Source organism: Mytilus galloprovincialis, chromosome 7 (assembly GCF_965363235.1).
Source record: "Mytilus galloprovincialis chromosome 7, xbMytGall1.hap1.1, whole genome shotgun sequence".
In the NCBI taxonomy this organism is placed as follows: Eukaryota; Metazoa; Mollusca; class Bivalvia; order Mytilida; family Mytilidae; genus Mytilus; species Mytilus galloprovincialis.
In genome coordinates this window covers 12,019,638-12,047,132 of record NC_134844.1, presented here as the reverse complement: position 1 = coordinate 12,047,132, position 27,495 = coordinate 12,019,638, and the positions used below count along the sequence as shown (strand labels likewise).

Here is a 27,495-nt window from a genome sequence, read left to right as displayed (position 1 = left end):
AATATTCAAGCTTATACAGGTGATACTATTCATCTAAAATGCGTCTATGAGTCATACCCTGAACCTTCCGCTGTATTCTGGAAACGAAATGGTGAAAACCTGAATGTATCTGTTTCAAAATATAACGGAAGTACAATTAATGAACCATCTTTAACTATTTATAACACGGAACAATTAGATTCAGGGATGTATCTGTGTGGCGTAGTCAATGATATAGGAATCGGATACAGTAGCAAGATTCAACTCACTATAAAAGGTAAAATATTTAAGACTAAAGATGTTTTTTTAATCAGTAATTAAAAGACTTTTCGATTGTGATCATATGTTTTATACAATTTACAACAGATATTTATACTTTAACGGCGAACTTTAAAGTTTTTAATTTCTGTGTCATTTTGGTCTCTTGTAAAGAGTTGTCTCATTGGCAATCATACCACATCTTCTTTTTTATATTTAAGGAATGTGCATCAATAATAAAACAACACAACAACCCAATAACGCCAAAAGGTTATATTCATTTATTGATTAGTACATGGTCCTCGTGATCTTCTCATGTTTAAAACGGTACAGATAAAGTTATCCTAGACTACGAAATACCTGTCATCAATATTATGTATTCATTTACATACAAATCAATGATTTCTAAGTTTATTTTTAAAGTGCTTCAATAACTAGTAATTTATTAATCTTTTTTCAGATCAAGAGAAGACTGGTGATGGTTTAGTACTATTTGTACAGATTGTCCCAATCGTAAGTGGTGGAATAGGAGCAATAGTTGTATTTGTTGCTGTATTCATCATTTGCATTGTTCTCAAACGGTAAAGCATTTGATTTTGAAAGTACACTGTGTATTGAATAACTCAGTTTAGTTTAATATAAAGTGAATTTTTCTTCCGAATTTTGGTGCCCAATCTGTAATTTTTATGCAAATAATCAACACAGATATGATTATTTAGATATATAAAAATAAGGAGATGTGGTATGATTGTCAATGAGACGACTATTCACCAAAACTTAAACGAAGTGCATGTTGGCAATTATAGGCTACAGAAGGACCTATAGTGAGAACAATTCACATATTGTAAAGTCAGCTTAAATCAGCCTTACATAAAATTCAACATGATTATACACATGAGAAAACCAACAGCTTAATTAATATAAAAAAAAACAATTAACGTAAAACAGATACGTATTACAGACGAGAAATTCAACGACAACCACTTAAATATAGGCTCCTGGACGTGGCCAGGTTTAAATCCATTCCTAAGCCCTCAACAACAGAAAAAGACACTAAGTAAATGTTTGAGGGTACTCGCAGTTTTCAATTTTGTTTGTTAATTTTACCTGTAATTCAATTTGAAAAACATGTATTTTGTATGTAACAAGGAGACGACATTCAAATCAGAAAGACATAAATGGACGAAAAGTGAATACAGAACTAATAACAGATGAACAGATCGTTCAGTACAGACCAGGTACTAATTCGTCTTAATGAAATAGTTTCGAATTGAAATAAACATGAAAAATGAATATATGATGAGGGTACAGTCATCTACCATGAAATGTGAAACTGAATGTTATGACAAAACGACATTGTTTTGCCATCCAATATATTTGTTCTCTTGACTATGGTCAAACCTTCAAATGTACGTTTTTTTCTTACTATGATACAGAAACCACGAATACGATAAACGTGAAAAAAATTGATGTGTCGCTTTAAATATTTCGATGTACTATCGTTTATTAATTCAATATCAATTTAGTTGGGGGTTTTTTGTTGGTTTTTTTTTGTCAAAGGATTTCGGTTTTAGGACCGGTTTCATTTACAGAACTGGGTGACGATGAAGCCTCTACCTCAATTCTGATGACATCGAACCGATCTACAGATGGAGAGCGTATCAACAGGAACATGGACCATGACAGTATAAAAGTCAATGAGCTGAAGAATTATATTTCCCAAAGACATCTAAATGGAGAGTTAGACAATGAATATAAGGTAAGGAGGAGCATGATTAAATGCTTCGCGATCAAAACATTTTCATAAAACTATTTATATCATAACATTTATTTTGATGTATCGGTTGTGCTTATTAAACGACTTTCAATTCATGGAAAATAATGGACGATAGATATAAGAAGATATGGTATGAGTACAAATAAAACAACTCCAAGTCACATATATCTTAATGAATCAAGGTGCATTTTTATTATGATTACTATAAAAATTATATTTTTTATTGTATACTCATACAGAAATAAAATCAGCTATTTTATTCATGAATACAGTCGACTTAGATTTAAATTAGACCACAGTGATGGTTTCAGACCGAACTCGTGCTTCTTGTGCCACTTAAAATAAATTTTACATGTAATTAAAACCACTTGTTCTCTAAAATTCCATCTTTTATGTTTGTTTAACCCTTTTAATATTTACACCTCAGAAAATACCGTATGGAAATCTACACTCAACTACAAAGGCTCAGCAAAAAGATAATCATAAAAAGAACAGATTTAAAACAACATTTCCATGTAAGTATTTGTGAGATTTTCAAAGATATTAATTTTTTAAACTTGTAAATTTCTCTTTTAAATAAGCGTATGTTGGATAAACTCATATGTCCAAATTTGTATATCTTACAAGAGCATGGATATCGTGATAAAGACGAGTATTGACGATTGACTTACATTCATACGGTATTTTTACAGTCATGAGTATACTGCAGAAAACATGATTTTTCTTGTAGACGACCATTCACGGGTTGTGTTGGAACCAGGTCATGGACAGTCTTCAGATTATATAAATGCTAACTATGTAGATGTAAGTAAACATGTATCATTTTTAACCATGTGCGAAATAAGTACTAGGTAAAATATAATATATGTCTGAAATGTTATCATGTGATATAGAATTAAATAATTTTGTTATGGCCCCACCGTAAACGGAAACGGAAGCATTCAGTGTTGCCATTGATTGTCCATCGTCCGACTGTCAAAGTCTTTCGCACCTTAACTTTAAGTTTGCTTATCAAACACTTATGAAACTCATCCACAAAGCTAAGAACTAATAGACACAGACAGAGTGTTTGGTTGTTAATCAATAATCGATCTGAAATACCTCTATTCATAACTTCCTGGTGGCAACAATATTTTTTTTCTTCAATTTTGACATTTTTTTCTTATCAATTACTTAACGTGCTGATCATCTACAAAACTAATGGTCATGTAAAGTTTGCATGCATACGGACCTAATGGAGGTCAGATTTTTTGCATTTCATAGAATATACTATATCAGCGATGTTTCTCAGCCTAATATTTACATATTAACATCCAACTCGATAATAATAGCAGCTTCTTTTTTCTTTTCTTTTTTCACTTTCATACGTATGTTGGCTGGTTTTTTGTTGAACTTCAGTTTTCCTGTTTTTCATTTGTTTTCCTCTTACAGTTGATAAGTTATAACTAGTAACCCTGGTTTTGTTTTCTCTCAATCGATTGATGACTTTTGAACACTGGTTTACTATTGTTACCTTTATTTATATTAACTGAAACGTAGGCCATTATATCAAGCGCCCAAATAATTTATTTCAGAGCGTCAACCTACCATCAACAAATGGTTTCTGGATAATTTTTAATTCCTTTCTTCAAAACGAAGATAGCGATATATTAGTTACCAGGTTATCTGAAGAGAATGTTTTTGTAACATTTATTTGAATATGTTCATCAAATAGAGTTTTTTCAATCAAATCCTTAACTTTATGAAAGTAAATTTTTAGTAACAATGTCTAACTTCAGGGGACGAATAGATCTTGATAAGCAGCCGAATTATTGACCCATTTGTAGTAGAAACATCAACGGTACCAGTTGGTATGGATGCGTAGTGATTCTCAGCGTCAACCGTTTGAAAAAAATATTCAAACTTCTGTTACACCTTTGTCTAATATTCAAGGAACGGTCTAGAGAAACATGTTTATTCTTTATATTCCAATTTCTCGTCTGCAATTCCTTGATTGTCGTTCGTTTCTGTCTGTCTTGTTTTTATTTGTTTATTTTTTTCTAATATCAGTCCGAGTGATTTTTTATTTAATTTTTTTTTTACATTTGAAGCCTTTTATAAAGCATTGCATGGTATTAGTTTATCTCCTTATTTTTATCAAATATATTTTGTGGAAATTCTATATGTTAACATTCTTTTATTTCAGGGTTTCAAAAAGGAAAAATGTTATATAGCATCTCAAGGTATGCTAGTTATAATTCATGTTTCAATATATATCAGTTTACGATAAAATAATACTTTTACCAATTAACGAGTCTACTGTTAAAAAATCTGTACCTGTATGTTATCAGATACGCCCGTGCCAATAGTGGGCAGAAAATCCATCATCTTTATTAGTTCCTGGATGATACCAGTTTTGAAATGCCTAATTCATTTTTAAACAAAGTATATGTTCAATTATGTCTTGGTTCTGATTGCAAAAGACTACATTGACTATTTTATTTATTTCACGCATGTGTTTAGTTCACGCATCGATGTAAGTATAACGGAATTTGATGAGACTGTCGTACAAAGTGAGAGGTTTAGCGCTATAAAACCAGGTTTAATCCACCATTTTCTACATTTGAACATGTCTGTACCAAGTCAGGAATATGACAGTTGTTGTCCATCGTTTTTTATGTGTCTTGTTATTTGATTTTGCCATGTGATTAGGGACTTTCCGATTTGATTTTCCTCTGAGTTCAGTATTTTTGTGATTTTACTTTTCACCCTGCTAAACTATGAAGACTTACAAAATCTAAAAACGTCAAAAATGTTATTATAGCAAAGATGTATAAAAAAGGCCAACTTATTACCGTCTACACTACAGTTACACAGGTGAAATGTACACCATGAATTGCAAACACAATAATCGAAGTTCATTTTGGCAATTTATATCTTTTATCTATAAACACCAATTTATACTATCAAAGTGTCTAGGATATTATTTTTTTTCAATTTGTCAAGAAATTGCATGATCATGTAGTTATAAAATGTTTTGTATAAACATTTTACATGTGTTCACATCTTGCAGGACCACTAAAGAATACTATTAATGACCACTGGAGAATGATTTGGCAAAATGATACAAGACAGATTATAATGCTCACAAATCTGATAGAAGGCACAAATGTAAATATAATGCAGTTTTAATATATCTAGTTAAGTATAGCCAGATACGAGAGATTATACAAATTGCAATCGTAAAACAGAACAGAACAGAACACAGAACAATACATATTGAGCATCACGCCTCCACCAAAAATCTGGGGAAACTCTGATAAGAAGTCGGTATCCTCTCTTATTATCTATGAAAATACTGATTTCATCGTAAATAGCATCATTTTTTAATAAAGGAACAATAAAAAGGAAGATTTCATTTCTGCATTATTTGCCTTTTCGTCGTTTTGGTCGCATTTACGTTTGTAAAAAATATATAAAAATAAATGACAGCATGTTATCAACTTTAAAGAATTTCCTTTTGATAATCCTTCCAAGATATAAAAAAAATATGCATCAAATTATCAGTGCATTAAAAGATTAAATAATGTTTTTGCTATGTTCTGTATGCAGACATATCCTATTGCAGCTGCAACAATATTACGTCAATGAGTCAACTTTTAATAAACATCTTTTAATTTGAATTAGTAGTGCAGGGTTAATGGATAAGTTTTGCAATTCTGTTGACGCTTAGCATTATAAAGGTAATTGTAAAAAATATTTAAAAAAATAGTGTTCAAATGGTGCCAATATGTTATGTTATGTAGTTTTATGTCAATATACTAATGACTATCAATTTTTTTTTTAAATACGAGGTCAAGTATGTTTGCCAATAAGGCAATTATCAATCAGAGTTCTGATGTCGGGGATGTTGGCAAGTAAATATTACCGTACAGCCTTTCTCATTCGCATAATTTTTACCTGATTTTAGAGGAAATGTGAAAGATACTGGCCAGAAGGAGGAAAACCAATGACTTGTGGTAACCTTGTTCTCACCTTACAAACAGAAAATGAACGCGCTGCATATATCACGAGGGAGATAGAAGTGGAAGATAAAAAGGTATGACAGAAAGAAAAAAAATATATGGATTGAAATTAAAACTACGAATCATTTGCGCATTCGCTCTAATTACCAATATCATTGTAGTGTCTCCTCAGATTAAAATGAAGACAAACAGTATTGGCAGAGACAGTAATAGTGTAGATTCGTGATTGTTTAGATATAAACATGATAAATACATAGTGTTTCATCATACACATACATATATATCTTATAAAACGTACTTCGCATCTACGATGCTTTTTAAATCTATTAGTAAAGCGAGCATCATTAGGTATATGTCTTCAAATTTGTCTTTTTGAAAAACATTAAATCTAACCTACGCGAAAGCGGGTATATATATTTTCTTGGCAGTCATGTAGTTCGTCAGTAAGTCATGCATTTTCGTTACCGGATGTTCGCTCAAATTCCATATATTGTATTGTAATTCAATTGGATGTATGGTCACCAATGTATAGCGGAAGATCCTTTTTGCTACTTTCAAGGTAAAAATCAAAGGTTCGGAACGACAAAGTTTGCAAAGAAAAAATGTAATTCGATGCGTACAATAAGATGCAAACTTAGATCGATAAAAATCGATAATGGTTGACATTTTTTAATTGATAAATAATTTATTAAACTGTTGTTATTCTTTCATTTTGTTCCTTCTTTGCGGATTTTTAGTACGGATTTATAGATGGAAGTAGGAATTTATATGCTTAGTTTTTCGTATAATGGCCAATGTCCGTTTTTGTCAGCTGTCATATCTTAAAACAATTGTGTTAATTTGAATATTTGATATTGCAAATTAATAACTGAATTTGAATAGTTTGAACATCATGTATGCACACTTTTCTCACATTTCAGTGAGTCTCACATTCAAATAACAAATTGACAATATCAGCTTTCCGAAGTCAATTTACAATTGGTCACCAGTACTATTTTAGCGACCAAATTTGTATGATCTTTATATCTCTTTCTTAAAACTTTACGCGCCTTTATGATTACATTTTACGGATGTTATATCGTGGGGAGTGTTCTTTGGGCAAAAACTGTCACGTCAGAGTTTAATTGAAGAGCCACCGAATTCAAAACTACCGAAATATTACGGTTACCATAATTGATTGGTTTACTTTAGCTCCAATATGCATGTTTCGGGGTCTTGAATCATTGAATTCAAGATGTGTTGACTTTACAAATTATCTCACTGACATAGAACCAAAATTAGTTTTTCATTATCAAGAATATTACAAGTCATGTATTGACTATTTTGTGCTCGAAAAACATTAAAAATATAGTTTTATTATGGACTTTGTAGAGCCTTATGTAGACGAAACGCGCGTCTGGCGTACTAAATTATAACCCTGGTACCTTTGATTACTATTTACACCACTGGGTCGATGCCACTGCTGGTGCACGTTTCGTCCCCGAGGGTATCACCAGCCCAGTAGTCATCATTTCGATGTTGACATGAATATCAATAATGTGGTCATTTTACAAATTTCCTGTTTACAAAACTTTGAATTTTCCGAAAAACTAAGGATTTTCTTATCCCAGGCATAGATTACCTTAGCTGTATTTGGCACAACTTTTTATAAATTTTGGACCCTCAATGCTCTTCAACTTTAAATTTGTTTGGCTTTATAAATATTTTGATATGAGCGTCACCGATGATTCTTATGTAGACGAAACGCGCGTCTGGCGTACTGAATTATAACCCTGGTACCTTTGATTACTATTTACACCACTGGGTCGATGCCACTGCTGATGGACGTTTCGTCCCCGAGGGTATCACCAGCCCAGTAGTCGTCGTTTCGATGTTGACATGAATATCAATAATGTGGTCATTTTACAAATTTCCTGTTTACAAAACTTAATTTTAGTTTCTTTTATATATTTCGGAGTTTAGTTTGATTCTCATTATCACTGAACTAGTACACATTTTTGTGTAGGGGCCAGCTGACGCACGCCTCCGGGTCCTGGATTTTCTCGCTGTATTGAAGACCCTTGATGTCTTGTTGCTGTTTACCGCTCTTTGGTCGGGTTGTTGTCTCTTTGACACATTCCCCATTTCCATTCTCAATTTTATTATATCTACCATGTCATAGTTTGTACTTTTTTGTAAATATGATTACAGACAAAAGAGAAGAGATGTATTATCCAGTACCATTTCACTGCCTGGCCTGATCATGGAACACCAGATCCTCTGTACCTTGTATTGTTTCATAAACATGTCAGATCTGATCATACAAGTACTGAAAATAATGGACCACTGCTTGTTCATTGCAGGTATTAAAATTCATTATTTTTTTATTTTGTTTCCAGGTGTATGTGTTTTAACAATGTTAAATCATGACATTCTCTTATAAATCAAATGTATCTTCATGCATTTAAAACAGAACAATTTTTAAATTGCTCATATAGATCTAAAGAAATGAAATTCAATCAACAACATGACGTTAAGGAGAATTGAAATATTGTTTACAGGAAAAACATTTCACTAACACATTATGATTAGTCTTTTTCTTGTTGTATGCATTCGAAGAATTTTTTTTGTCATCATTAAGGAGTAAAACTTATTAAAATTTCAATAAAAAAAACAATAGAATTTTCACACGATGTATTAAGTACATTTACAGGGATAATATTATGTTTTCCCAACAGTGCTGGTATCGGCAGAACTGGGACATATATCGGACTTGATGCTTTATATGAAGAAGGACTTACTACTGGGTTGGTGGATGTGGTCAAGTTTGTAGAGAAAATGAGGTACAGCAGGATGAACATGGTTCAAACACCAGTAAGTTTATAATACGTTTGTAACACTGGAAAGTCGAATCTAGAATTTAAAAAAGAGTACCTGCTGATATTAAAATAGCTAAAACAAAAATTAAAGTACTTTTTTGAAATTTTAACACTTCAATAAACATTTATGTTCATTGGTTGCCTCTGGTTCATGTGTGTCATATTGGCTTTAGTAAATAGTTTTGTTATAAATAAGCCGTTCGATTTCCGAATTGAAAAGTTTAATATTTTTCATTTCGGGACCTTTAATATCCGATTATACGGTATGTTTTTTGTTTTCTCATTGTTGAACGTTGGAAGCTTGCCTATAATTGCAAACATAAACTTCCTTTTAACTTTGATAGGTGTCAATCATACCTAATATCCTTAGTTTAACTTAATTAATTTACCATATCCTTTTCATTCTTTGTATAAAATGAAAAACATGAGACTTTCCTTATGAAATAAGATTGCAAGTGTTTACCTATGAATAAATAACTGGTTTTCAAATGTTTAGGTTACAGTGTTTCTGATGAAGGCTAATTCAAAAAACGTCCAGGAAGCATAATATTTATAAATGTTTATTTCCATTTGAAAAACTAATACTCAATGAATATTTTCTATTGTAGGGTCAATATGTTTGTCTTCATTATGCCTTACTTGAGGCTTTCACAATGAAGGATACAAACGTTGGAAAGAAGGAATTTGGAAATATCTGGCGGGAAATTTCAGAAGATAAAGGTCCTGCAAACAGACGACGACTGCATGAAGAGTTTGAAGTAAAGTAATATGTGGATAAAGCGGTGATATAATGTTTTTCAATATTTACATATGAGGGTGTGTCCTTGATCTCATTTCAAAGGATCCTATTCTACGTTTGAAAACAACATTGTTTGTTTTACAGGGCAAACTGTCTGCACTCCTTTTAACCTTTTTAATTAATTTTTTTATTATTTTGATCATCACATGTTTCTCTTTCAGTAAGCCCTCTTCTTGATTTAAAGTAATTTAAACTTAAATATATATGAATATTTTCGATTTCAAATATTATAATGCATCAAATGAAGTAAATTTAAATACACACTTATACAATTAAGTAGATGTTATTTTTATATTGTAGATGCTTGAGGCTAAGAAATCTGACCAAGAAAAAGCTCACTATGTTGCTGCAACAAGCCCAGAAAATGTAGAAAAGAACAGAAATGAGAACATTATTCCTTGTAAGCTCATATGTAACTATTTGTTTTTTTCTCTTTTTTTTCATTTTACAATATAATTTATTAAGGGTCCTAAGAGCCGTGATTTCAAGATTCTGTATAAAAGTGATTAAAGTTTATGTTCATTCCGTGTGTAGTGTAGTAATAATCTTTATAAACTTATTATAGATACCAGAACTAAAAGAGGGGCGAAAGATACCAGAGGCACAGTGAAACTCGGAGATCGAAAATAAACTGACAACGCCATGTCTAAAACATAAATGACAATAATAGTACACATGACACAACAAAGAAAACTAAAGACTAAGCAACACGACCCCCACCAAAACCTGGGTGATCTCAGGTGCTCCGGAAGGGAAAATTGTGTACGCAAGACGCTTGTTTCGTCTGAAAAAAATACTCATCAGTGACGCTTGAATCAAAAAAGTTAAAAAGGAAAAATAAAGTAAAAAGTTCAAGAGCATTGGAGACCCATAATTCCAAAAGGTTTTTCCTAATAAACATATTCCTTGGAACGAAATTCCTTAGTTTTTCGAAAATAATCCAAATTCTACGGATCTGCATGAATTCCACCGGATTGTCGTTATTTTGACTTTCTGGCAACAATCAAAGATGTTTGTGTAAAATAGATAAAAAAAATAAAACAATTATTAATTGCAAATAAAATTGAGAAAGGAAATGGGGAATGTGTCAAAGCGACAACAACCCGTCCATAGAGCAGACAACAGCCGAAGGCCACCAATGGGTCTTCAATGTAGCGAGAAACTCCCGCACCCGTAGGCGTCCTTCAGCTGGCCCCTTAAAAAATATGTTTACTAGTACAGTGATAATAGACGTCATACTAAACTCCGAATTATACACAAGAAACTAAAATTGAAAATCATACAAGACTAACAAAGGCCGGAGGCTCCTGACTTGAGATAGACGCAAAATTGCGGCGGGATAAAACATGTTTATGAGATCTCAACCCTCCCCTATACCTCTAGCCAATGTAGAAAAGTAAATCATGATAAAATGGTTATATAGCTATCTATTATTATCGAAATTAAATTAAGTTCTTTAAAACAAATCCATAAAAATACTGACGAGCATATATAGACTTTTTAAAAATTGATATATTAAATTTTGCATAGTGCAATTCATAAAGCATTTCTGTTTCGAATTGTTGCATTTGTCTTAAGAGAGGGGCGAAAGATACCAGAGGAACAGTCAAACTCATAAATCGAAAATAAAATGACAACGCCATGGCTAAAAATGAAAAAGACAATCAGACAACTAAAAGTACACAAGAAACAACATAGAAAACTAAAGAGTGAGCAGCACGAACCCCACCAAAAACTGGAGATGATCTCAGGTGCTCCGGAAGGGTAAGCGGATTCTGCTTCACATGTGTCACCCGTCTTAATTTATTCACGCTTGATGTTTCATATATTTTACTTAATAACAGCTGTATATGAATAGATATACGATGTGGTATGAATGCCAATGAGACAACTCTCGTTTAGTTCTACTTATATCATCATAAGTTTAGATTCTACGAAGTTTAACATTGTATTTAGGATTCATCTTCAATTTCGACAGAACGGAGCAATGTGTGCAGCAAGATCCCGTCCTTAACCCGGTGGTTAACTCGAGGGATCAAAATGAATGCGGTAACTGGACTAATATTAATAATCAAATCACAGCATTTTTTTTTCTCACTTTTCTAGCGGACAAAAACAGACTGTTTCTTAGTTCATACGACAAAGGAAGAACTGATTATATCAACGCTGTACAAGCTCCAGTATGTATAGATACATATATACAACTCGTCTAAACATCAACCCAACAATGTTAGATCTGTAAACAAAAAAAATCGCTAATTTTTTGTTCTTCCCTCGCCGGGATTCGAACCCATGCTACTGAGATCTACTGAGATATTGTGACACCAAATCGCCTGCACTGTAGACCACAAGACCACCTGGGCTTCATATAAATATATATATATATATAGAATAATGTCATTTTTTTATACTGACTTTATTAGAAAGAATATCAATTGAAAGTGCAAGGGTGAGCTGATATTCGAGCTGATGAAGTTCGTATCAAAAAATCAAAATGCCATTATTATTTTTATCAGAAATTTGTCTTGGCAAAATGGTTTGTTTTGGTTAAGAATACAGAAGAAAATTAATAAAGGTGTTGAACTATCTATGCGCATAAATAACGTCGTGTTGTTAGTTTGGTTGTATTAATGAAGTCGCGGGCATTTCATTAATGAATAACGCGTCATTGCTCCACTGATACGTGACGTAATTGCCTAATGTTTTCGAGTAGCAAGTCGTGTCCATAGTCTAATCAAATATCAAGCAGTAAGATTTCAGGGAAAATGTACAAATTCCCGATACTTAGCTGTATACGACGTTTGCATTTTCTGACGCCCAACACGAAAAACAAGGAATATGGTTTTTTTTAATTTGATAGATGTTTTTTTGTGTTTTTTGTATATGTTTGTTTGTCTTGAGATTGTAACACAGTGATGACTGCTGTAACCATATTTTGATTAGTTTATGTCTGTTTTGTACACGCATCGTTGTGAAAATAACGGAATTTGATGCGACTATCATAAAAGTGATATGCACACAAAAGCCGACACATTTATTGACATTTGCCGCTGTGAAGTAAGAAACACTTTTAAATCAAGGAATATGGTTCCCTCAGACACAGCTCTGTTCTTTGACAGACATTTATTCCGTTTACGGTACACCAACTCATCAACGGTACATGGTATCGGATATCGAAATTCTTAACTTGTGCAGTAAACTTTAGATATTTTCAGAAAATTTGTTAATACGGCAATATCTTAGATCTGATTATTTCCTGTTGGATTATCGAGTTTTTCTTACAAATTCTATGATGTAATTGTAACTTGGGTTCAACTTGTATTAACAACATGTATAAATATAATGTTTTGAAATTACAGTCCTATACAAAGTTCGTTGGATATTTGACAACACAGCTACCACTACCTGACACCAAAGTTGACTTTTGGACTATGGTGAGAGATCACAATTCGTCAACCATTGTTGTGTTTCTAAATGACGCAGCTGAGGTATACATTGTTTATATCTATTTAACTATGTCTACGTTATAAGTTTTAATTCTATTTATACTACATATATTTATATTTCTTTCACTATGAAATTATCAAAAATTAATTACTTTTATCATATTAATTTTAGAATAATTTGCATACTCTTTTTATGCGATGCTTTTATGTACTATTTAATTCATTATTTCAAACAAATGATTTTGGGGATTCCAATAGCAAACATTGAACTTTGTAATATCTACATCACGAGGTAAAGCGGGTTAAGAATGAATGCAACATAGAATGAAGGTGACACGATATTATTGCTAATGAGATACATATAACAAGAGTCCAAATGAAGTGAATGTAAGTAACTTTATGTCAACGTATATATACCGACTTTAAAAGTGCACAAACAAATACCTTCTATTCACACTTTTAAAGTCGGTATGTATACTTTGACATACAAACAAACAAATAACTTCTATTCACACCGACCGTGCAAGGGCTGTATAGCCAGTCAAGGTCGTTAAAAACTTGCATTTGTTGTCTTCTATTCATCAATAAAGGCCGACATGACCAAATGTGCAACAATATTCAAGCTACAAAAACCCATCATCCTAATTAATGACAAAATAATTAACTATTAACTTGCAACAATAATCAACCACTGAATTATAAATTCAAAAGAACGTGGAAGGGGAAAACGTGTTTGTAAGTGGTCATACTCCCTCCCTTAACAAATTCAAATTCATATGCAGAATAATGTTTGATTTCCTATTTTTCTCGTGAAAAATGATCAACTTAAGTATTGAATTCTGATCCTATGAGATATATTTATACAGGTTGATTTAGTGTACTCAACTTCAAATGACACCTTTACATGCGGGAAATATAGCTTGGACATATCAAGGAGAAAACAAGAAGATCTGGATGTTACAAGTTGTAAAGTCGTTCTATCTAAGAAGGTAGTTATTGATGTAATACGACTTGTAAACAAAAATATAAGTACATAACAAGTTGTACAATGGCAGACTGTTTTGAGAGTTAAGTGTTAAGCAACAATCTTTTTACACAAAATTCAAAAATATATATCGGATGTTGTAACAGTTTTTAATGTAAATGTACAGGATTTAAAATTAGTTTTTTGTTAAGATTAACATTTCTTTTTTTAAATCGCTCAATTATTTAATTAACAAAAATTTATTTCAAGTATTTTAAACATTAAAGGGTGACCAATCGAGAGAAATAGCCATGTATCTTGCAGTGTCCAATGGACTTCCTAATCCACAGGTCCTGTGTAAACTTGTTAATTGTATATCTACTCGTGTCAGAATGTCCAATGATCCAGTGACCGTTGTAAGCGGGTAAGTATCAAATGAAAATATATATTTATTTATTATTTATACACTAACTTTCAATATAAAATCATTAATGTCCGTGCGAGGAACAACTTGATATCACATCGTGTATATGTATCTTATTCAATCAGATTGTGTGTATTCCATAGTTAGTTGGTATTCAACCCTGCTATAAATAGTAAAATCACAAAAATACTGAACTTCGAGATTCAAAACGGAAATTCCCTAATCGAATGGCAAAATCAAAAGCTCAAACACATCAAACAAATGGATAACAACTGTCTTATTCCTGACTTGGTACATGTTCTCTTATTTTTCTTTAAAACTAAATTTTATTAACCTATTTACAACTGTTAATAGATACATCAAACACCGGTACCTTATCCCGTTCTCGTTTACATTAGTAAAGAAGGTGTATTATGGCTTATGTAGAAAATGATGGATTAAGCGCATTTGAGATGCATATGAAATACTTATTATGTGAACGCTTTTTCCAACTAAAATCAAAGTTAAAATATCATTCACATGTTTCTTAAAGTGTTTGAAAAAGGGTTGTGAGAAGATTTCTATTGAAGGTTGACTTTCTATTGGAAAGAAAAACAATTAAAATGCAGTGAGTCAGCAGTTCAGATAAACATTACTCTGATGTTGTAAATAATTCACCAAATTAAGAACGCCATATATGTTAAGTAAATTTAACATAAGAATTCATTATTATCACTGCACGAAACAATAGAGAAAAGGGTTGAAAGCAGCAATTTCATAAGAGTAAATTAAAATGCAATTTTGTAGATATTGTACGAGGATGTGCATATGATTTCGGGTTTTTTTTTTTAACTGGTAGCGTTGCTCGTGAAAAAAAAGGAAATTGACCTTAAGATTTTGTTAATGTTTCAGGGATGGAGCTGCAACCTGTGGGGTTTTCTGCACGTTCGCAAATGCTGTTTCCAGTATGATTATTGATAAAAATGCAAACATATTTCAACTTGCCAGACTGTTGCAGTTGAGAAGACCCGAGTTCTTTGCAGATTTTGTACGTACCTATTTTTAATCCTTATGATCTTAATAAGTGCCTTTAACATCCTTGGGGTGCGTTAAAAACAAAGATGCATATTATGACGGGTCGGTCGGTTTTTTTTTAACAGACTGGAAACATAAGGTTTAATCAACATTTGTTACTAAGTAACTATTCTATGTGTCTACTTACAAAATGAATTACCATTGAAATTATTACAAAGCATTTGTAAATTTTCATAAAGCCATGACAATGTTCCCTTAAAATTTTATTTCGTTTCTTAGCCTTAATATACAGGTTATCCTTTAGAAAATATGGTATTCCTCCTTATTAGTTTCGTAAATCAATTGGGTATATACAAATGTCCTCTTTTTTTTCATTTCAGGAGGAGTATCGTCTGTGTTATGAAGCCCTGAACGTCTATCTGGTGTCCTCAAACGTATACGAAAATTTCTGATTTATTTAGAAATCATTTTACACAGATGACAATAAACATCGTGATACGATTAGGAATGGCCCTTTTGTAAAATTGAATACATTTCATTTAAAGTATATTTTTAATTTTACTTTTTTTTAATAGAACATATTTAATTTATCTATTTGGACTTTGTACTCTGCTTATTATTGTCATTACTACATTTACTCATTCATTTGTATTCTGAGATCCGTCTTCCAAATATTAACAATCTTATTTACCTCTGATACCCCAGCCTTAATGTTATTGTACCTGTCCCGGGAAACGACATTTTAGTTCTGTTAATGTCGCTGGTTGTCTACTGGCATCTTTCGGTGTTTCAATTTCTTCACAGTCAGTTATCTTATGTATTTTAAAGATTAATCTAAGTTATAATATTTTCTCTTAAATAGAGGTCATATGATGACTTGTAGTTGGTAACATCCTAGACGTTTCTGTTTTAGTTGTCTCATTGACAATCATACGACAATTCAGTGTATGCTGACTGCATTGGAAATCTAAAACCCTTTCATTACATTTAGTGAATAGGCTGGAAGTTTTTGTCTTTTACTCCATTTCAAATAACTAAGATAACTTATGTTTGTTATTTTACTCTTTGACACAAAGATATGTAAGTTTGAACACATTTTATGGTTATAAACACAAATATATTCAGTTGTTTTCATAAACTTGTAAACTTGTTTTTAGTTATTTTAGTTTTGACTTAGAAAAAGGTACAAAATAATAAAAATACCGAACTCTGAGAAAAGTTCAAAATAGAAAGTCCATAGTCAAATGGCAAAATCAAAAGCTGAGAACCTCAAACGAAGGGATAACAACTGTCATATTCCTGACTTTATACAGGTTTTTCTTTAAAGCTAGCTAAATCTTCCACTTGTATGACAAAAAAAACATGTATGACAGTCTCATAAAATTCCATTATAGTTGTTACTTTATATTTGGTTTTGATGTTATATATATATATGTTATATTTGTTATTCTCGTGGGATTTTGTCTATATGTGTTACATTTTAGTGTTATGTCGTTGTTCTCCTCTTATATTTAATGCGTTTCCCTCGGTTTTGGTTTGTTATCCCGATTTTGTTTTTTGTCCATGGATTTATGAGTTTTGAACAGCGGTATACTACTGTTGCCTTTATTAAGGAGATGGTGAAACTGTGTTGGCTTTGAACCGCAACTAGTCAAAACTTCAGACAGCCTAGGTTAATTTGCCGTACAGTGTATGCCTCACAAAATATACATAATTACCTTTAAATATTGAAATATGTTAATTGTTACGTGTGTTTAAGTTAATAACCATTTTATGCTTCACCTTATCCCTCTTTATATAATTGTTACGTGTGTTAAAGTTGATAGCCATTTTATGCTTCACCTTTATCCCTCTTTATCAACGTTTCTTTTTTAATACTTGAAAGATTTTCAGAGGTAACTAGCATTTAAAATAAAAACATTAAAGAACAAAAAAGCTACCATCGTGACAAACAATTATGATACAATACGGATATGTATATCCTAAATATTGCAAATCAAATGATAATTTCTTCAGAATAATTATGATTTCCTTTACGTCCTTTTCATCAAACTATTCCATGCTTGTGGCTAAGTGTTGAACATAAATATAACATACAATGATCCATGACATGGAATACCATATTATCAATAATGTATTGCCATTGTTTTTTCTGTATTTGTTATTTATAATATATTGCTGAAAGCTTTTAATAAACATTTTCTTCTTTTACAATGTTTTTTGTTTGTTTTGTTTCAGTGCTTTTAACGTTTAAGTACAAAACGAATGATGACCGAAACGTATACTACCACTTAGCGAACGAAAACAAAAATGTGCAGACGCCAAATGAACCATATACGAAAGAAAACTTTTATTATAAACCATACACTCTTTTTTTGAGTTAATTACATCGTGTCGTGTATTGACACCTAGGACCCAAAATTCAAGAAAGTTGTGCCAAATACTGCTCAGGTTATCTATGCCTGGGATGAGAAAATCCTTAGTATATCGAATAATTCATACTATTACAAACAGTGAATTTATAAAAATGAACATATAATTGATATTCGTGTCAACACCGAAGTGCTGACTACTGGGCTAGTGATACCCTCGGGGACGAAACGCCCACCAGCAGTGGCATCTACCCAACAGTGGTTACTAATTCAAACAGTTTTCGATAATTTCAACAGGCACACCTGAATATAAGGACTTAAATTTGGTGTATGTATTAAAACAAAAAATATGACCTTTTCTGTGTATATTGTCGCAGTAAAATAAAAATACACTTTAACAAAATTGATTTGTAAATTAAGTATATTTAATCCTCATGACTGGACTGAAAACATAGACCCTGGTGGAACTAGAACAATGGACAAAGAAAGAACTGATCGACATATTTTATAGTACTATAGAAACCAAACATATTTTTGAAAGTATATGTTTTGACATCTCAATGTATGAAATTGTAGATTGTGGTTATTAGTATGGACACTAATTGCTCCCCTTTAATAGCTTTTTATGTACTGTTATGAATCAATGTGTATGACCAAACTAAATTAAGACCTGTATCAATTGCGTATAATTGATAAATTCAACAACACTTTGTTTTCGTTCTCTATTGTTTATTTTCCTATTTTTGAATGATTATGTTCCTTTAACACCATCTTAAGCTTACAGTGTTTATATTTCACATCTCTCGCTATGCCCGTGTCTGTTGTGACGTTTTTGATTGTAATGAACGTAATCTATGTGTCACTGGTAAATTATTTAGTCGGGGTTTTTGTAACCTTTACTTAATTCTTCCGTAGATGTAACGGTTTGGTTTTGCAGTTTGGATGTACCCGTAGAAAACTTATTTCAAACAGGATTTTACTATTTCTATGGAGATGTTGTTTACCGTGTCCGGCAATTTAGAAACGATCCTGGTGAACTTATCGATCCTTTTTTAAAAATAAACTTATTCTGAAACGTTACCCATTTAAAACTGTAATTAGATTTTTAAAATATTGTTGTATTGGTATTACTGATTGTTATATACATATGCATATTTATGAATACATAATCTGGCGCGTCTGGTGTTAATGCAAAATTTAATCCTGGTATATATGATGAGTTTATCGATACCTATATATTGGCATTGCACAAGATCGTGTTTTTTTCTGACGGTTTATGACGTCTTTACACTAAATCCATTGGATGTCGAAGTGTGCTAATTGATAATTTAGTTTAAGATGCAGGAATTTTTGTATTATTTATTAATGGATTTGAATCAGTTGTCAATAACTGCGAGAACTCTCAGATATATATCTAGACTTTTTGTTGTTGTTATGATGTACAGACAGAATCTGTTATTGTTCTTATTGTTCTTATCCATCTAGTTAATGCTAAAATAGATTTATTAAAAACCTATTAAAGGGGATTTTTTGTGTTTATAAAATTTGCTGTTACAAAACGATATAAAATATTATAAATTAAGGAATGTATCTCCCTCATGCAAAGCTCTGATTCCTTTCACGGATTTGGCTATACTTTTTTGGACCTTTTGGTTTATAGCATCATTTGTATAAGCTTTGGATTTCAAATATGTTGGTCACGAGCATCACTGAAGAGACATGTATTGTCTAAATGCGCATCTGGTGCAAGAAAATTAGTACCGTTAAATTTTTAGTAATATTTGACCTTCTCTCCCAGTGGATTACACTTTCGTATTTATTGAAAAGAACATAACAATATGTCAACGTGCATTTTAAATTCGCTAGAAATTTCACGATAATCAGTCTTAATTATCTCTCAATGTTGTGGGTTTTTAGTGATTTGCAACAATAAAGGTATGTTTTAAAAAAAATAACTTACAGTTTCCCCCTTTTTTTCCCTACTTCCAATTATAGTAGAACATTTTGCTTTCTTTCAAAGGAGGTAAGGCAAATATCCACTTAATCTATTTCTAATTTATTATAATCATTCAATCTTTACTCATATATTTATGATATATTTTTTAACTTAACGTTCTTGCAATATGATTTATCATTTCTTAACATATCACCAAATTATAAACGCCTGAAACAGCAATTTTAACAGCTTTTGTCCATTATTAAGTATTTGTCTCAAAAATGAATCAGAAGAACACCTTTTTCCAAAATCAAAATGCTTTTGAAGGTACGTATTGTATTGTGTATACACTTTAATTGGATTTTGATTAGAGACGTCTTTCGATACAATATGTCCCTGTGTTTGACCCTGTGAATGAATCAAATAAGGGGGAAATTGGTCATACCTCTTCTTTCCAGCAGAGAAACATATTCAGTGGCGGATCCAGCCATTTTCAAAAGGGGGGGTTCCCAACTCAGAGTAAAAGGGGGGGGGGGGTTCCAACTATATGCTCCCATTCAAATGCATTGATCGGCCAAAAAAAAGGGGGGTTCCAACCCCCGGAACCCCCCCCCCTCTGGATCCGCCACTGATATTTATGGTTTTACTGATTTTAATGTAAAATGTAGTGACTGTTTTCATTTTCCTTCAATTGGATGTGTAGAAATATAATGCTACCTTCTTGACCTGTTGCCAGAAGTTGATCCATCGTTTCGTAAGTAAAAGACTGGTGTAATTCAGTGGCAACAGTAGTTTATCGATGTTCAAAACATATTGAAGATATAAATCAAAGCAAAACTAAAAATACATAAAAGTGGGGGATTCCCAATTTGAGCGAGACCGAGAGTGTCGACAGGGTAATGGTTTCCAGGTAAACATTTAGTACCTGCAATACGAGTCTACATTCTGACTGTGTCACTTTCAAGCTCTGATTCCTTTCACGGATTCTGCTATACTTTTTGGACCTTTTGGATTACAGTTCTTCACCTTTTATATAAGTTTTGGATTTCAAATATTTTGGTCACGAGCATCACTGAAGAGACATGTATTGTCGAAATGCGCATCTTGTGCAAGAAAACTGGTACCGTTAATTTTATTACTACCACTGGGTCGATGCCTCTGCTGGTGGACTATTATTCCCCGAGGGTCTCACCAGCCCAGTAGCCAGTACTTCGGTACTGGCATGAAAATACGGATTTTTTTGTGTTATTAAAATTTGCTTTTACAAAATAATAGAAATTATTATAAATTAAGGAATGTATCTCCCTCGTGCAAAGCTCTGATTCCTTTCACGGATTTGGCTATACTTTTTTGACTTTTTGGATTATAGCTCTTCATCTTTTATATAATTTTTGGATTTCAGATATTTTGGCCACGAACATCACTGAAGAGAAATGTATTGTCGAAATGCGCATCTGGCGCAAGAAAATTGGTACCGTTAATTTTATTACTACCACTGGGTCAATGTCTCTGCTGGTGGACTATAAGTCCCCGAGGGTATCACCAGCCCAGTAGCCAGTATTTCGGTACTGGCATGAAAATACGGATTTTTTTGTGTTATTAAAATTTGCTTTTACAAAATAATAGAAATTATTATAAATTAAGGAATGTATCTCCCTCATGCAAAGCTCCGATTCCTTTCACGGATTTGGCTATACTTTTTGAACCTTTTGGATTATAGCTCTTCATCTTTTATATAAGTTTTGGATTTCAAATATTTTGGCCACGAGCATCACTGAAGAGACATATATTGTCGAAATGCGCATCTGGTGCAAGAAAATTGGTACCGTTAATTTTATTTCACGAATTTTGACATATCTGTTGGTTTCTTTAGATCTTAGACCGCGAACACAAAACGCTAGTGAGTTGAAACGCATACACATCATATCGAATTATTCGTAATGATCAACGTATATTTTATGCAGTATCAAGTTCAATCGTTTTTCCTCTTTAACTCTATGTTGGTCCATTTTGTGTGAGGAACACACCTCTGTCATTGTGAGACCTCGTTTGCCCGTCATAAAGATTGAATAATCGTAGGACATCAATTGTAGAGGAGAATTTAAAGAATTTTAATAACAGTTTCTTTTCGTTATCTAGCGAATCGCTTGTCTAAAAAAATTATTAGAATAAAGGAAAATTATCACAACAATGTGTTATGTTGTCGATTTATTGTTCCCTGGTCTTATTGGATATATTGTGGTTTTGGTTTATAAAATATGTTTCAATAAAGTTGCAATGTAAACTTGCGAAATAATTTGTGAAATAGAATAGTAAGGGACATAACTCTTTCTTTAATAAAATACCGCTAGCAAGCGAAATAAGACCTCACTAGTTCACAATGAGTGTCTTTGGTGTAATTCAGGATGTAATTAATGAAAACAAATTCGTCTTCTACATATTCTTTGGATTTTGTAAGTAAATTAACATATCTTTTCTCTGATATGCTTAACAAGTTTGCATTTTCTTTATTAAACTTTACACCTTTGAAAAACTGAAAAAAATTAACATACTGTATTTTAATTTCCTTTTTAATGTGTAGTATTTTGCTATTTTTTGTAAAGTCAAGGCTGTTTATAAATAAGTTGATTTAAAACACACTTGATGTTGTTAAGCAAGTAAAGCAGGAAATTGATCTTAAAATTAAATTGAGAAATGATTTTTTTTTCACTTCAATAATTGATAATTGGTATATATGTTATATTTTATACAACTGTGAACGTGATATACATGAGCCGGATATATATAGACAACATATAATTATACAATATTTGTCGTATCAACTATCATCATACAAATCCGACTTGAACATTACAATAATAGAAAGATTTGATATGCAATGGGTTCCGTCTTAGGTCAGGGGAGATCTACAATTGTTACATGTTGTCAACTTATAATTTGACAAACACAGGCGCCACCCATAAGTTCTGTCTCCGAGATGATTTCATACTTGAATTATACCAATGCATCTGTTACTGTGAGTTTAAATGTCCCTCTGGTATCATTCGCTCCTCTTTTACTATAGATCCTTGTTTAGTTTAAATATATTTATTTCTGGTGGATTGAGAAACATGATTGCAACTTATATAACTCCCTTTTCACTTTGCGGGTGCGAGTGCTGCCTTGTAGCGGCATTATCCTGTTCTTTTGTCATTGTCATTAAAAACATTTTTTACATTTTCTATTCAGGACAATATTGTGAGATAAATGCGTAAAAAGGGAAACGAATTTCAATACGTCATGACAAAATTGTTAGAAATAAATGCGTTGAAAAGGGAAACGAATTCCAATACTTCATAGCTATGTTGTGAGATAAATGGGTTAAAAGGAAAACAAATTTCAACATAGGCCACATACGTTTGTGATCACTTTGAGCGATATTCTTGTAATGCAATTACATAAAAATTGCTTAAAGCCTTTACCGAATGCTTCTATAGATACGAAGATTTGGATTGAAAGAAGAAACTTATAACAAACCGGAGAGCACGTTCTAACTTTTACGGTGATGTTGTTTATTGAACCTATAATTTCGTATACGATCCAAGTGCTATTGATCTAAAGCTAAACAAACTTATTCTTAAAGGTCACCAATTCAACACTGTAATAAGATCTTTGACTATTGTGCTTTTTGGCACAAAAACTGATTTTTTATTATCCGTAAATTGAAATCAAAATACATATTATTGTTATATACATATGTTCATGCAAGATCCAACAATCAGTTGATACCTATATGTTGGCATTGCACAAGCTCGTGTTTTTTTCTCTGACTGCTATGACGTCTACAATTCATTCATAAGATTTTGGATTCTACTGATCGATATTTTAGTCTTTAAAAGATGCATGATGTTTTGTTTTTTTAATTTGATATGAATCAAAGTCGGGGAAAATGATTGCAAAAACATAAAGACTCGATATTAGAGGAATATACACATTCATTTAAATGGTTTGATAAAATTGAATTTAAAAACATATAAATAGATGATATAAACTGAATTTTCTTGGCAGTTATTGGTTTCATAGCACTACGGCAGTACTTATATGGAACAAGATATACCGGAACAGCACGACTAGATGACAAGACTGTGATTATTACGGGCGCTAGTTCAGGAATAGGTAAAGAGGTGGCAAAGAACCTAGCAAAGAGAGGTAAATTGTACTAAGTCACAAGTGTTAGAGGACAGGGCATTGTTTCTCTCTTTCATTATCATACACATCAATTTTCGAATACATGATCTATGGTGATGTTACACTACTGTTTCAGGTAAGGTATCTTTTTATATTTATTTTTGTTCGTGACTAAATGTCTCAAGACACTCGTCGTATATTATTGCTTGTCATTTATTGAAAATACATGTAGTAGAAAATACAATTTATCTTGTCAATAATGTATTATAAAAAAGAAGATGTGATATGATTGCCACATAAATTAACAACTATAGGTTACCTTACAGTCTTCAACAATGAGCAAAGCCCATAATTCATATATGTTAGCTATGAATGGCCCCGAAAAGACTTATTGTTTGATTGATTGTTGGTTGCTTAACGTCCAGTGGCAAATAGTTCATGCATATTCAGGACGAGAACAAGTTCACAAAAATACAATAGGTAGGTTGATACAATAGAGGCCATCTGGGATGATGGTCGGGGAAATTTGGACTGCCACTGGAAAATGAGGATATATTGGATAGGGACAGAAATTTTGCCTTGCAACAGGCCACCTACGGACCCCTAAAAGAGTTGTTGCAAGGGTTCTTAACGTGCAAAGAGCGTGGCACTCTCTTTATTTGAGGCATCGAAAAGACTTAGATGAGCTTTCTAATTATGGTCATATAAGAAATATAAAGTTCGTTGTTCTACATTTTTGTTAGTTTTATACAGATGTAACACTGGTTAAATTTAAAATGTAAATAGTGACAAGATAAATTTTATAAATTTTCTGTTTACAAAACTTTGAATTTTCCGAAAAACTAAGGATTTTCGTACCCCAGGAGTAGATTACCTTAGCAGTATTTGGCATAACTTTTTGGAATTTTTGGTCCTAAATGCTCTTCAACTTTGTATTTATTTGGCTTTTTTAACTATTTTGATCTGAGCGTCACTGATGAGTCTTATGTAGACGAAACGCGCGTCTGGCGTATAAAATTATAATCCTGGTACTTTTGATAACTATTAAAATTATATTTATAATGGTAAATTATTCAAATATTTTCCCTTTGTTTTGCTGATAAAAGTGATGTTTTCATTGCTTTGCTTTCTATCTTCTAGGCGCCAAAGTGATTTTAGCCTGTCGTGACTTGGAGAAAACAAACAAGGTTGTTTATGAGATAAAAAGACAGGTACGAGATGCCAAAATTGGTGTTAAACATCTAGACTTGGCTTCACTTAAGTCAATTAGACAGTTTGCTAAAGACATCAATCAGAATGAGGAGCGACTGGACATACTGATAAACAATGCTGGTCAGTATACTCGTATCAATTTTTGATTTGAACAGAAGTAAAGTAAATGTCCTTATGCGTAATGAACTCACTCAATGACACGTAAACATGTTCACACCTCGAATTATTTTACCAAGCTTCATCATTTGGTATTGATGACTGGTCTTTGATAGTCTTTGTGAAATCTGATCAAATTTATGGAATACATAACCAGACTAAGGGCTTGGTATATTGTTAATTCATCCGCTTAATGCTTTTGCATTGGCAGGTTGTTGTCGAATTTGCCTATAGACTTCTTATTTCCTTGAATTCTTATAAAGACCAAACGAACTACAGAAGAATATAATTTTTAAAGCTTTTTACAAATTTGAAAGCAATACCGACATCAGCTGAAACATTATCAGAAGAAACATAAAGTGACAAACATTAGAGTAAAAAAAGCAACCGTAAATTAATTGCAGGAATACCAAATCGAGTGTTCAGATGCATGTCGACAAAGTCTCACTTGTTAGACTTACATCGCCCAGTCACTATCTTTATTTTAACGACAATGTCAAAAGAAACCTTATATGCGAGAATTTATGGTAATTTATCCCTACATATGTATGGAATTGCTATATGCTATTCAAGATTTCCGGAATTCTATAAAGTGTTATAATTTGCTGTTATTTTTGATAGTTTCATAATTACATGTAGGGGTTGGTGATGTCAAAGGAATGACTCAACTGGCACTTTTTAAAATGCATCTGCTGTCCAATTGACGTATGACCATGTTTTCATTTATACCAGATAGGAGCATAACTATTGTTTGACGATCATGTATTCACCATAAGTATTTAATTTTATTACTTTTTAACAGGTGTGTTTTACTGCCCGGATGATTTAAGAACAGAAGATGGATTTGAGATGCAGTTTGGTGTCAATCATTTGGGTCACTTCCTTTTGACCAACTTACTCCTTGATTTACTGAAGAAATGCGCACCTAGTCGTGTTATAACAGTTTCGTCTAATGCCCATGAAAGTTAGTAGTATGACACAAATATAAAGTAATGCAAAAGCTTTGAACTTTATTCATGTTGACTGCTTTCGCGGTTATTAAATTTTTTGGCAAATGATATTTGTTTTCTTAGAGTAATAGTAAAGGATCCAAGATTGTATTGAGGAAAAGGGTTCCTCGGATTTTGATTGCTTTTTTCTTTTGGTATTTTGTTTAAAATATGAACAAAAGAAAATATTTTCACAAAAGTTCGTAAGACTTGTTTTCAACTGTAAACGATGCAATCTTTTTTTTTTTTTTTGAGAAAATCCGATACAAGTTTTTAAGACCAACTTTGGAAAGGATGGTGGGGCTATTTATTTTCAATGGATCGATTCCCGCAATGTTATTGAAAACAACAAGTATCAAAACAGTGTTGGTTTACTCTTCATTTTTAAAATCGTTTGACGCTTGCCGCGTTTGAACTTAATAACCTTCTTAGAAGATAAAGACGTTCGTACATGGTCGACTTATGGTTAATCTTTCAATAATCATCAATATGTACACGTCGTCAGTAAAAGAACTTTTGAATCAAATTATATATATATAGTTAATGCCTGTTTCAGAGGGAAGAATAAACTTTGCTGATATTAACAGTGAAAAGAAATATGAACCGAGAGTCTGTTACGATCAGAGTAAACTGGCAAATGTCTTGTTTTCTAGAGAGTTGTCTAAACGATTAAAAGGTATATTTGTAGTCATTTAAAATTCAGCAAGTAGATATAAGAAGATATGATATGAGTGCCAATGAGACAAATCTACTTCCAAGTCATAGTTTGTAAAAAGTAAACCACTATATGAACAAGTACGGCCTTCAACACGGAGCCTTGAAACACGAACCACTTATGAACCACATCAACACACGACATCCATTGAACATGTTCCTGGTTAAGGACAACTGTAAACAAACGTAGCGGGTCCTGCATGTGTCCTCATACACTTACAAAATTAATGTACATTTGCCTATAAAAGTACATGTAGTTGATTTGTTGTAGTCCGGTTCGGTAGGCACTTAAAGTTAACCATCGAGAGACGTTAACCACCGAGAGTCGGTTTTTAGACCCGCCCAGTGCACCTAAGCACGCCTACTTTTGGAGCTCTTTAGTATGAAGATAAGAAAAATATACGAAATTACGGAACTGTGTACTTT

General features: G+C 32.3%; 2 protein-coding genes across 2 annotated transcripts in view; both read left to right on the top strand.

The window, feature by feature from the left end:
- LOC143082324 (receptor-type tyrosine-protein phosphatase gamma-like) lies at positions 1 to 17,720 on the top strand. Its single transcript, XM_076257972.1, has 19 exons — positions 1 to 256; positions 698 to 818; positions 1,387 to 1,475; positions 1,830 to 1,996; positions 2,442 to 2,529; positions 2,745 to 2,818; positions 4,200 to 4,236; positions 5,067 to 5,164; positions 5,964 to 6,092; positions 8,209 to 8,360; positions 8,736 to 8,871; positions 9,485 to 9,634; positions 9,976 to 10,075; positions 11,782 to 11,855; positions 13,035 to 13,163; positions 13,988 to 14,110; positions 14,373 to 14,509; positions 15,401 to 15,536; positions 15,904 to 17,720. The coding sequence occupies exons 1-19, from the start codon at positions 187 to 189 to the stop codon at positions 15,973 to 15,975; spliced, it is 2,082 nt and encodes a 693-aa protein (XP_076114087.1). The 5' UTR covers positions 1 to 186; the 3' UTR covers positions 15,976 to 17,720.
- Positions 17,721 to 22,156: 4,436 nt separating this feature from the next.
- The window catches only part of LOC143082322 (retinol dehydrogenase 14-like), a 60,300-nt gene continuing 54,961 nt past the window's right edge, over positions 22,157 to 27,495 (top strand). Inside the window, exons 1-5 of the mRNA XM_076257971.1 lie at positions 22,157 to 22,284; positions 23,879 to 24,019; positions 25,139 to 25,330; positions 26,169 to 26,330; positions 26,912 to 27,031. Coding sequence (XP_076114086.1) covers positions 22,212 to 22,284; positions 23,879 to 24,019; positions 25,139 to 25,330; positions 26,169 to 26,330; positions 26,912 to 27,031 — 688 coding nt within the window. The 5' untranslated portion in view covers positions 22,157 to 22,211. The remainder of the gene's footprint in view (positions 22,285 to 23,878; positions 24,020 to 25,138; positions 25,331 to 26,168; positions 26,331 to 26,911; positions 27,032 to 27,495) is intronic.

What these genes read in the sequence shown, in the direction of transcription:
- LOC143082324 (XM_076257972.1), top strand. Translation starts at nt 187, where the DNA reads ATGTATCTGTGTGGCGTAGTCAATGATATAGGAATCGGATACAGTAGC. An exon ending in ATCTGATAGAAGGCACAAAT is followed by an intron (nt 5,165 to 5,963) that starts GTAAATATAATG and finishes ACCTGATTTTAG; the next exon opens with AGGAAATGTGAAAGATACTG. An exon ending in AAATGAGAACATTATTCCTT is followed by an intron (nt 10,076 to 11,781) that starts GTAAGCTCATAT and finishes TCACTTTTCTAG; the next exon opens with CGGACAAAAACAGACTGTTT.